At 38.9% G+C, this 11,566-nt stretch overlaps 2 protein-coding genes across 2 annotated transcripts; one reads left to right on the top strand and one right to left on the bottom strand.

The window, feature by feature from the left end:
* Window positions 1-4,688: 4,688 nt before the first annotated feature.
* LOC120769049 (peroxiredoxin-6-like) lies at window positions 4,689-6,225 on the bottom strand. Its single transcript, XM_040095899.1, has 4 exons — window positions 6,143-6,225; window positions 5,043-5,417; window positions 4,898-4,973; window positions 4,689-4,829 (listed from the first exon to the last, which is right to left on the bottom strand). The coding sequence occupies exons 1-4, from the start codon at window positions 6,223-6,225 to the stop codon at window positions 4,701-4,703; spliced, it is 663 nt and encodes a 220-aa protein (XP_039951833.1). The 3' UTR covers window positions 4,689-4,700.
* Window positions 6,226-10,087: 3,862 nt separating this feature from the next.
* On the top strand, window positions 10,088-11,565 carry LOC120769710 (peroxiredoxin-6-like). The gene is made up of 4 exons (XM_040096849.1): window positions 10,088-10,303; window positions 10,650-11,024; window positions 11,094-11,169; window positions 11,238-11,565. Exons 1-4 carry the CDS (start codon window positions 10,221-10,223, stop codon window positions 11,364-11,366), a joined length of 663 nt encoding a protein of 220 aa, XP_039952783.1. The 5' UTR covers window positions 10,088-10,220; the 3' UTR covers window positions 11,367-11,565.
* The last annotated feature ends 1 nt before the right edge of the window (window position 11,566 follows it).

Below are 11,566 nucleotides of genomic sequence, written 5' to 3'. Positions count from 1 at the left end.
CACGCATACCTGCCCATATATATATATATGTGTGTGTGTGTGTGGAGGTGCTTTAATTAGAAGCTGCGATAATTGCGTGAAGAATTACTCAGTATTTATTGCAGCGTAAAATGTCGGTATGGCAGCGCGATTAGGTTATGCTGAAAATGCAGCGTTAAATCATGCTGCAGCCACGGCTCCAGCGAATAGGTGTGCAAGGTCAGTGGCGTGCTGCGAATTCGAAAGCGAAAGCGTTACAAAACCACCGCATTTTATAAGTGTGAGCAGAGGTGTTACAATTAATTTATTGAATTTTAAATTTTGCGAATTGCATATTACGCGTCTCTCCGAATTCAATGGCATTGGCAATGAAAGTGCAAATGTACGAACAGGGTGCTGCGTTTGCATGACTATCCAAACGTTAAATTTTTTGGTACGTGAGCTCAATACAGCAAAGGAGCAGCCATAAGCTCTTGAAAGCTTTCTATGTACTGTTGTCCGAGTATGATATATTTCTGATTATTACCCTGTATTACAAGATTTACCGGCAGAAAAACCGTCTCAATTACGCTTTAATATTTTCATATTATGTACACGCAAGCGTACTCAGTCATATGTAAGTCGTCTATATTTTATGTTTTAATATTTGCACATTGGTGAAATTTCATTTTCATTTCGCCTCACAAATCACTGATGCAATTAGATGCGTGCGCGCATGTGTACCATTATATGGCATCTGTTTTCTGTTTATTTAGCTTGGCGTTTTCAACTCATTTGTTTAATGCATTTTTGATGACCGCAGACTGTTTCAAGTTGCTTTAAAACTGGCTTTCTACTGACCTTTATTTAAGACGCATGTACTTGCCGACCACGCTTGTATAAAATTTACTATTGTTAATCTGAATCTCCTTTATTTTTTTGCCAGCGCAACCTGGGAAAACTCACCAAACGATTTTCAATGGAAGACTTCTACTTTCTTTTTAATTCGTTACTAAAGTAATAAATTACTTTGCGATTCGTTTTCTGTATAATATATAGAGTTTGTCAGGAAAGTATTTGGACTGATTTTCTTTCGCCGTGACTATACTTCGGAACATGTGCGCACCGACTGGATTCGGAAGAGGGCGTTCCTAGCTAACGAACGAGCTGCTGGCCAGTTGTCTCCGAGCTCCTAAAGAGTCAGGACAAGCATTTTCGCGCGACATGTTTCTGTGAGTTCTGCAAGCCGAAAAAGCAGCGTTCGTTACAGCAGAGGTACGCGATTAAATTCTGTGTGAAACTCGGTAAATCTGCGACAGAGGCGTTTGATATGATCAACCAGGCTTACCCAGATGTTGCTTTAGCAAGAAGTGGTGTGTTTCGGTGGCACCAGGCTTTTTGGAAGGGCCCGGAAGAGATCGCTAATGAAGACTGGAAGAATGAGCAAATTCAAAGTGAAAACGATGCGTATTGTCTTTTTTGACATCCGTCAACGCCAAGTTTTACGTGTAAGTCCTCAAGAGACTCAAACGAAGGGTCAATCGGGTCCAACAAGACATCGCAGCCGATTGGAAGTTGCACCACGACTACGCCTCGGCTCACACCGCCTTTCTTGTGAACAGCTGCCTAACCAAGGCCGACATCCCAACACTTCCGCAGCCGCCCTACAGCCCAGATATGGCCCCCGGTCTTTTTTTGTTTCCTTGCTTGAAACGGCCGATGAAAGGCACCCATTTTGAGACGACAAAGGGGATCCAAGCAGCATGTACCTCGGTTCTCAAGACTATTTCGGAGAATGCCTTCAGCGACGCCTTCAATGCTTGGAAATGGCGCTGGCAGCCTTGCCCCGACGAAGAAGGAGCCTATTTGGAAATTTTTAAAGAATTGTAACCATTGGTTCAATACATTGTTTTTAAATCGACTCAGTCCTATTACTTTTCGGACAAAGCCTGTATATGCGTACATACACTATTATAATTTCACTCGTAGAGACGTCTTTTCAACAAACAAACAATACTCGGACTCGATCCTATAGAACACACTAATATGTTATAAGATTTGAAAAACGTTCGGCCTGGTGTCTCGACATTCAATGCACATGCCATTTCATTCCAAACTATAACTTCTGCTATTCGTAACAAAAAGGTACAAAAATGGCTTTGTTTGACTGGGGAACCTTAGATCTCTTCAAGCGAATATCACAAATTTTAACGATATTTTTAGCAGAAGTAGGCGCCTATCCCGAAAGAAAACACAAATATGCTATTCTCCACTCCTTTTGCCTTAAGACGTCTCCCATCTTACACTAGTTGAAATGCGTGTCGTTCAGAAACCCCGCTGGGTTCACCGAGTTCATTGCCCAAAGATTTGTGCGGCGTGCCACAGCTGGATTCGAGCAATTACATTGGCGCATTGCAGTGGCAACCAACTGTCAGCTTAATTTTTGTTATATTTCGCGCAAGGTAATCATATTCTGCTACATGGATTATGATATGTTCACGTACCACGAGTGACAGCCACAACAGATGGATGAATGATTAGCCAATAAACCTACAGCCGCTAAAATAGCGATACGAAATTGTTAAAAAAGTAAAAGTATACCGATTCTACCGAGTTACAGCATTGCACTGCCTTTCATAACATTTGTTGCAACATTGAGTCGCATGACGGCAATGGAATTGCTTTGGCAGCATGAAATGCGCTTCGGAAGCCATTCCCAACCATAAAAAGGAAATGTCCACCGCTTCGTAGTGGGAACGATGTGTGTGTGTGTCTGTGGCGACCGACACAAAGCAATTACTCATGTCCGACACATTCGTCACGCCACAACCAACGGTACGCCGTCTATTTGAACAATCGATTGCACTGCGACTCAGCGCAGGCGGGGCATGGCACGTGGAACAGCCACTAAAGCTTCCTGATTTCCACTGTTCGGATTCTCGCCGCAGTTGATGCGTTATCTGATGCCCAAACTAGTTCTGCAAATCTACAGATCCATATATATATATATATACATATATATGTATAAAACAAATACGCAACAACGTCAAAGTAAGTCTCTGCCACCAACAACATGCAACCGTGGTGGTTCTTCTGGGCAGTCGATGTTCCTGGGTAACAGTGCTGTAGCAGGCAGCGGACGATATAAGAAGTGGTGGGCCAATAGGCAGAGCAGCTTGGTAGCGCCGTTGGTCGTGGCGTGCTGCCTTGCGCAGAGGCAAACTAATTAAAACGGTATTTTTCGTCACCTGCGTCGCACGCGTGTCGCAGCAGCAAACGAATGCCTTGAGCAGTTCTTAGTTATTCATGTGTAGACGTGGGCATGTTTACGTTCACGCGGACGCATGTCTGAAGTTCCACGTTTGCCTGGACTTACGCCACAGATAGGCGATCTTTACATGCGTTTCTGCGTCAAATCGGCGAACAACGGTTGCATTGCAACAAGCTGTCGCACAACAAAACGACAAATGTGCCGCCATACGCATCGCCGCTAATCCACCGCACAGTGTGGTAGTTCACGACTACTGTCTCAATATCGAAATAGAAATATGCTTGCTTCGCTGCATCGGGTCATAATCCACTACAAAATAATAAGAGTCCGTTTCTTACTCTTTCTGCAAGCGTATCTCTCCTTCCTTCCATCAAACGGCGTTGATATTAAAGGTGGTTTGAGTTATAAAAAGAAGTCGACGTTTATTCGAAGTCATTCCAAAAGGATCGAGATCCGCATCGTCGAATTATCGCCGTCATCCTACTGTGCCGTTATATGAAGAGCAGCAGTACGCCTGAGATGAGTCAGTGATTTCGTGGCTTTGAGTCCACAGGCTTATCGAAATGTCTGCAGGTGTCTGTGCAACATTGTTTTCCGGTATCTAAAACAGCTTTAAGGAACGTAATGCGAATCTGGTTGGAGCAACAACTACTCCATATGATTTAACCACTGACTGCCTGCTTACTAGCCCACCTATCAGTTCGTGCGGTCACTTGACTGCGGTCGGGCAGCAGTTTGTTTGACAAAGTGACATTTGTATTCTGCCGCACGCAGCACTCCATATGTGGCATGCAGCATAAACATACAAGCCACGCACTTACCACTTGCCACTTATAAACAACATAAAATGCGATAAAGTATCAAAGAGGAGGCGCTACACAAATGGCGTGCTGCATGCAACATACCCTTGGGGAGCAATACAGAAGGAGCAGACAAACGCATGACAATTGCTGCGAAACAGACATTATTTTGAAATTCTATAGCGACTGTGGTCGCATCGGCAGTCTATATACCATATATACCATGCTTGTATGATCATACAATTGATACATATTGTATATGTATGGGTTTGTGAGAATGTTAGTATTCATTCCGCAGTATAGTTTCGACTGTGGCGTCGTAAAGATAACTGCTAACTGCCACATCACTTGCACTGCCCACTCTATCTTCGAGAACGACCGCAGGCCCAGTGTCCACAGCTTATGACCCTCAGAGTGCGTAAATATGTATTTGAATAAATTATATACATATATAAATCCGTATTTAAAAGTCATAAATTGAATTGTACTCAAAATTTATTATTTGTTTTCTACTTAACAGTAACAATAATTTAAAGATCAAGCACAAAATCATTTTTAAAATGACCAGCACAGAATAAAATAAAAGGGCACCAACTCAACTCCTATGGAGTCAAATTGTAAAATATTTTTTTTTTTAATTTTTTTGCTTTTGGTTTTTGTTTGACTAAAGTTTAGTAATTTTCAGTAGTTCTGACATAATTGACGCCGGACGGCATTGTCACTTTGTCGTAACCTTTTGGGAACAGTTTGTTTGCTTCCTCGTCGGTCACAGTGGGAAGAATCATGACTTTGGTGCCAGGCTGTATTTGAGGAGAACAACAGAAACAGTTAGTAACAAATAAAAGTGAGTAAACGCAGTGACACTTACAGTCCAGTTGGCGGGTGTGGCCACAACCTTCAGCTTGTCAGTCAGTTGCAATGAGTCCAAGCAACGTAAGATCTCACTAGAATATTAAATAGTTTTAGTTGTTTGAATATAAATATATTTATATTGAATTATGCGTGGAACTCACTCAACATTTCGGCCCATGGACATGGGGTAGAACATCGACACACGAACTTTGTGATCGGGGCTGATGATGTAGAGTGCGCGAATGGTTTTGCCGATTTCCGGGTCACGTTTCTGCTCCTCATCCAACATGCCGAAGAGTACAGCCAAATCACGATCAGGGTCTGCAATGATCGGGTAGGGGAATTCTCCGGGAATATCCAGACAATAGGACTTAATATCGTTCACCCAGTCAACGTGTGATTTCAAATCATCCACGGAGTGAGCCAAACACTTGGCATTACGTTTGGCGAATTCTGGCTGATGAACGGCGATGCGTCCCAACTCGGTGGTGCAGACGGGTGTAAAGTCCGAGGGGTGTGAGAATAGAACAACCCAGCTGTGTAAATTTTATATGACATTAAAATAATCAACGAACAAGCTCACATGCAATTCTAAGCTACAAAGCACCACCCTATCACTTCATCCATAAATATTTATATTTGCGTGTATGTGTGCCCGTGCGTTGCCTTTTCAATAAACAAGCCAATTAATACTTTGCAAACAACCTGACACCCTAGGAATATTAAAATACACTTTTCTGTATGTGTATGTGTGATTTACGATTATTTATGGTCACACCTACTTTCGAATAGAACGATAATGGCGGAATGCGAAACTGATATTTGCAACGCTCTATGCAAATAAAAATTGTATAACATCATCTGTACTTAGTAATGAAATGCATAAGTCAAAATTGCACATTAGATCCCCACCAAATTATACTCTCTCCTCACGGCTGAAGTATTTAATTTCAACTGCATCATATAGTTGAAATTTTCAGCTAACCTCTGGCTGGCTCTCAACATGTTTTATGATCATTTATATGTACATACATATGTACATATATATAATTTTATATTTGAATGTCCTTAGGTGGAAAGCGAACAATTTTACTGCGATGTGTACCTGCCCGTGATATAAGTATGAAAATATTGATATCATAAATTGTGCTCTAGCGAGTAATTTTGTCAATTTAAATTCGTGTCAGCGCACCCTTATCAATCTCTGGCTAATCATAACAAAATCAAATTTATTTTCTAAAATTGATAATTTTCGACTTACGAATTTCCTTGCCAATCGTAGAAATTGATGGGTCCCTTGGTGGTTTCAGCTTTGAAATTCGGTACTATGGCTCCTAGACGCATTTTTAAATCTTGTTATTTACGCTTTTTCGTCAAAATTAACACTTTTATTTTGTTTAAGCAAAAGATCGATCACAATTTTTCGATTTTAACTCAAGCACAGTTTTACACTTTCTGATGTCGGCCCCCAGCACTGTTCTGCCTTTTATACACTTCTATTTGTCGATTACTTACACACACACACCCTCGTAAGCGCCTTTACGCTTTATCGTTTGCATTCGATTATGGCAGCTCGCTGGGTGTGTGTCTATACATGGCTGAGTAGGTTTTATGAGCGCGGAGAATTTCATCAAACGTGCAAAACTAACGTCAAGTTGGCGTTTCCTACCGCTCAAGTAAGCAATCGCGACAGACCCATATTTGTGTTTTGTATTTGGTTGCATTTCGCTAGTAGCGTCGTACTTTTGTCAACATTTACCTTCTCAAAAAAGTACAAATAAATATGAAAAAAAAATCTGAGTGTACTAGGCAAATATACAAAAGAGAATATTGTGTTAGAATTTCTAATTAAATATTTAGCGACTAGTTTAGTATATAAAGCTGTTATAGGAAGCCAACCCAATCGAGCTTATTTTAATAAAACACATATAATTTGAAATATCTTTTCAGATATATTAGCTTCTATGGTGAAAAAAGTACCCCCTAATATTTAAAATAATTAAATTTTAGCAAACGTGAAGATTTTACGAGGAATTCCTACGCTGATTATATATGTATATGGAAAGCTCATAACCTAAACCTGCAAGATTCAAGAAACTAGTGGAAAATCATATGATTATATTATATGATTCCATATACCACATCTCGCCCATGCATCACTAAAAGTGACTGACTGGAAATTTAACTGCTCAGAGCAGAGACTGCCAAATGATTTTGAAAGCTTTCACATACTATACATATCCTATTAACTTAATGACTGATGGCCATCATTAGAAGAATTTTTCAGAGGCCAGATCGAACCCAGGCCCACTTCAGCGCGTATTTCAATTTCCCGTCTACTCTTATTGGGTCATCTTGTTCATATTCGTAAAGCAGCACTCTGACGCGCTCCAGAAATTTAGTTTTATGTATAAATATTAAGTAGGCGTAACCACAAAAGAATGAAAATGTGTGTTTATGTAATAAACACTTTGTAAAACAGAGCGTGTGGATCAAATACTCGGGAAAGCGCTCTGATGAACAAAAAGGCATTCAAACTCCCGACCCAAGGTTTCAAAAATGTTTACCAGATGTAAAGATATGTTTATGTATGTGTAAGTATGTAGTATTATATACGTATGTATATGTTTGTGCTCTAAAATATTACTTCGTGATAATAATAAAATTTGATAATAATTTATGTTTTTGTATCTATTTTACCGCTCGCCATTAGTGTTTGGCTGGGCGCTGCTATCAAACACAGCCTAACCAGCAAAACCCGGTTTGTGATGAAATTCGCTTGGAACTCAGAAGGTTATCAGTTTCCAGTGGACATAAACATAAACACAGCCGGGTGGTTATAGTTGAGCCAAGTGATTTGTATTCAAAAGCGCGTGTTCGGTTCTGACAATAAATGACATATGTATGTACATACGTACTGCTACATAAAAATTTATAATTCTGTACTTTGTTTCATTTTTACACAGCACATTTTTTGAAAACAACAATAAAATGATGTATACATATACACAAATATATATACATTTATGTTTATACATAAATATATGTGTAAATAAAACGCAAAATATTTCATTATTCTTCACCAGATGTAATAGACTTATGCCAACGATTTTTCCAGTCCACGAAACAGTTTTCATAAGAATGGTTAGGATGTTATTTAATTTCTTCAGCGAGTTTTGTTTTATCTCTTCGATCGACTCAAAACGGGTTCCATTCCGCTGATTGTTGACCTGTTTGCATGATAAACTCATAAACCAATGTCTCATCCGCAGTTATGAAGCTCTCCATGAGCTAGAACGTGTTTCGTATCAAAAATATCTAACAAGATCATTCGAACGGACTCGCGGGAGATGTCGAGCTCTCTTTCAGCCATTATCTCTCTAACACTTGCTTGACAATTTTTAAGCACCATATCTATCACTTTTTTAATATTTTCGAGACATGTCTTCAACGATCTCTCGACCGTCTTTGAAGTCTTTGTACCAGTCGTGGAATCACCGTGAGCCTTCTCCAACATTTACGACGATTTCACAAACGAAATTTGGTTAGAAATACAGAAGACAAAATTTGGACAAATTCTTTGTTCGATATTTTTATTCATAGTAAAAAACCCAGCGCACTACTGAGGTGTACCGACTTAAGCAGCTGCTGTAAACAAACTCTTTGGCAAATCGACTTTATATAAATATTAAATACGTTTTTTTTAATATCATTTACCCGAGGAATTTAATTACAATTTCCGGGTGCTTTTTTGTCACAATGTGCATGCTTAGAATTAAAACAAGTAAATATGTATATATGCATATGTTTATCAACATAATTGAAAATACTGAAAACCATTGCCACTGCTGATTTTCCGAGAAAATTTACTTGTTCGCTAATTCAGATTGAGGTCGTTAGCTACGAAAATGCTTGTGGTTTACGCACATACCTAGATATTTGTACATTTATGTATGTTGAACTGCTGACATATTAGCCGAGTTATAAACAAGCGATTTCCAGCAATTCAACCCAATACTCGGTTGTAGCCTTCGAAAATGGGCGTAGCTCTCTATAGGAGAGCTGTACAAAATATCACGGATAATAAATTAACTAATATTGAATAATACTGGTATAAAATAAAAATATTATAAATGCAATTATCTTTATCTTATCTATGCGTTTACTGTAGTAATAAAACGAGAATTATTTTTTTCGAAATCGCGAATGTAGAATAATAGGATTATATAGATATGCCCATATTATTATGCATAGTTGCAAAATTCCAAAAGTGACAGGCTCCTAGTGATAATAAAATATTTATGATATGTTATTTTTTATATACATATATTATAGTTTTATGAGCGAAGCCCAGAAGAAGCTTTTGTATATTTTCGCCTGTAACAGATTTATTAAATTTTTGGAAAAAAATCCTTTTTTCATTTAAAGGCTTTCCATCTGGCGGAATCTTGTTAGATAACATGTTAGGATCTTTCCTCTACCTTCAGTCTCAACAACCAAATTAAATGAATCGCATGAAGACTTTTGTTCTCCAGTGTATGCAAAATTCCGCTGATTGTTGACTTATTTGCTTGTTAAACACAAAAAATCGAGAAATTAATACCATTGTCAATGCTTTTTATTGTTGTTACTCTTCTTTTCTACAAGTATTCCCTTTGTAACTCGAAGATCACACTACGCCTAGAAACCGAGCAAATACTTATACTTGTTTACTTCATACATACGCGCTTATAAATATGGATGGAAATCTCCGTAGTATAACGCTGAAGCTACACGGAATTTTAATACAAAATTAGTATGGCATTCAAAAATTCTTACATAGAAGCAAATATTGTGAAATCATGATTTATTTTTTGTTGTACTTAAGAGTTAAAGTGTAGCAATGAAGACACTGGGGGAAGGAAGCCGCGAATTCATCTATCTTTACTACTTAGCCCCTGCCCAACATAATCGTACGTGCTATCGACCCTTCTCGCAATGGAGCAAAGGCTGCTTATCGAAATCATTTCGACTCATTAACACTCTCAGCAGCTGATAAAGTTGACAGCCACTCCTCCACTTATCCCCCGCCATTAAAACCTGTTATCAATGCCCAAGCGCTCAACTGGCTGGCGAATAGCTGGAGCATAACAATAGAATAAGCGATTGTCGTTCAATTAACCGAGCCACAACGAAAGCTGTCGCGTATATAAATACCTTTGCAGCGCGCAGTTGTCATCAGTCTGTGAAAAAGCGTCTTCGTGTCTAAATCGTGTTGTTTTGTGGAAATATCACTTTCGTGAGAAATACCATTTGTACGAGTAAATATATAAAAGATACATACGAACATACATACTAAAATGCGTTTGGGAGCAACTGTGCCGAACTTCAAAGCTGAGACTACCCAGGGTCCAATTAGTTTTTACGATTGGCAAGGAAACTCGTAAGTCTACAATTTTTTGCATTGTTATCCAAATGGAAATAAACTCAATTACACTGAACTGTAAATTGCACTTGGACGACATACGTTATCACAAAATACATATGTACAAACATATGTATGTACATACATTCTTAAGCGACCAAGCGTATAAAATTGCACATGTTAAGATAGCGTAATTAAAGTAAATACAGCTGAAGTTCAATGATAAGAGCGCGTGATAATTAAAAGACATTAAAATAATAAAGATTAATTTTGAAGCGAGTGAATATTTCTAAATTTTAAATCAACTGTTTTTTACATACACAAAGTACTTACTTAAATTTCCATATGCCTGATTATTTCACAGATGGGTCGTCCTATTCTCACACCCCTCGGACTTTACACCCGTCTGCACCACCGAGTTGGGACGCATCGCCGTTCATCAGCCAGAATTCGCCAAACGTAATGCCAAGTGTTTGGCTCACTCCGTTGATGATTTGAAATCACACGTTGACTGGGTGAACGATATTAAGTCCTATTGTCTGGATATTCCCGGAGAATTTCCCTACCCGATCATTGCAGACCCTGATCGTGATTTGGCTGTACTCTTCGGCATGCTGGATGAGGAGCAGAAACGTGACCCGGAAATCGGCAAAACCATTCGCGCACTCTACATCATCAGCCCCGATCACAAAGTTCGTGTGTCGATGTTCTACCCCATGTCCATGGGCCGAAATGTTGAGTGAGTTCCACGCATAATTCAATATTAAAATATTTATATTCAAACAACCAAAACTATTTAATATTCCAGTGAGATCTTACGTTGCTTGGACTCATTGCAACTGACTGACAAGCTGAAGGTTGTGGCCACACCCGCCAACTGGACTGTAAGTGTCACTGCGTTTACTCACTTTTATTTGTTACTAACTGTTTCTGTTGTTCTCCTCAAATACAGCCTGGCACCAAAGTCATGATCCTTCCCACTGTGACCGACGAGGAAGCAAACAAACTGTTCCCAAAAGGTTACGACAAAGTGACAATGCCGTCCGGCGTCAATTATGTTAGAACTACTGAAAATTACTAAACTTTAGTCAAACAAAAACCAAAAGCAAAAAAATTAAAAAAAAAAAATATTTTACAATTTAACTCCATAGGGGTTGAGTTGGTGCCCTTTTATTTTATTCTGTGCTGATCATTTTAAAAATGATTTTGTGCTTGATCTTTAAATTATTGTTACTGTTAAGTAGAAAACAAATAATAAATTTTGAGTACAATTCAATTTAG

The sequence above is a fragment of the Bactrocera tryoni genome, chromosome 2 (genome assembly GCF_016617805.1).
Source record: "Bactrocera tryoni isolate S06 chromosome 2, CSIRO_BtryS06_freeze2, whole genome shotgun sequence".
NCBI lineage: Eukaryota > Metazoa > Arthropoda > Insecta > Diptera > Tephritidae > Bactrocera > Bactrocera tryoni.
The sequence above is the reverse complement of the archived record's forward strand: the minus strand, read 5'-3'. Positions and strand labels throughout refer to the sequence as shown.

Excerpts from the sequence above, each read along its gene's own strand:
- LOC120769710 (XM_040096849.1), top strand. The coding sequence starts at position 10,221 with ATGCGTTTGGGAGCAACTGTGCCGAACTTCAAAGCTGAGACTACCCAG. Across the intron at positions 10,304-10,649 it reads TACGATTGGCAAGGAAACTC|ATGGGTCGTCCTATTCTCAC; the intron begins GTAAGTCTACAA and ends ATTATTTCACAG. Across the intron at positions 11,170-11,237 it reads CCACACCCGCCAACTGGACT|CCTGGCACCAAAGTCATGAT; the intron begins GTAAGTGTCACT and ends CCTCAAATACAG.
- LOC120769049 (XM_040095899.1), bottom strand. The coding sequence starts at position 6,225 with ATGCGTCTAGGAGCCATAGTACCGAATTTCAAAGCTGAAACCACCAAG. Across the intron at positions 5,418-6,142 it reads TACGATTGGCAAGGAAATTC|CTGGGTTGTTCTATTCTCAC; the intron begins GTAAGTCGAAAA and ends AAATTTACACAG. Across the intron at positions 4,974-5,042 it reads TCCATGGGCCGAAATGTTGA|TGAGATCTTACGTTGCTTGG; the intron begins GTGAGTTCCACG and ends TTAATATTCTAG.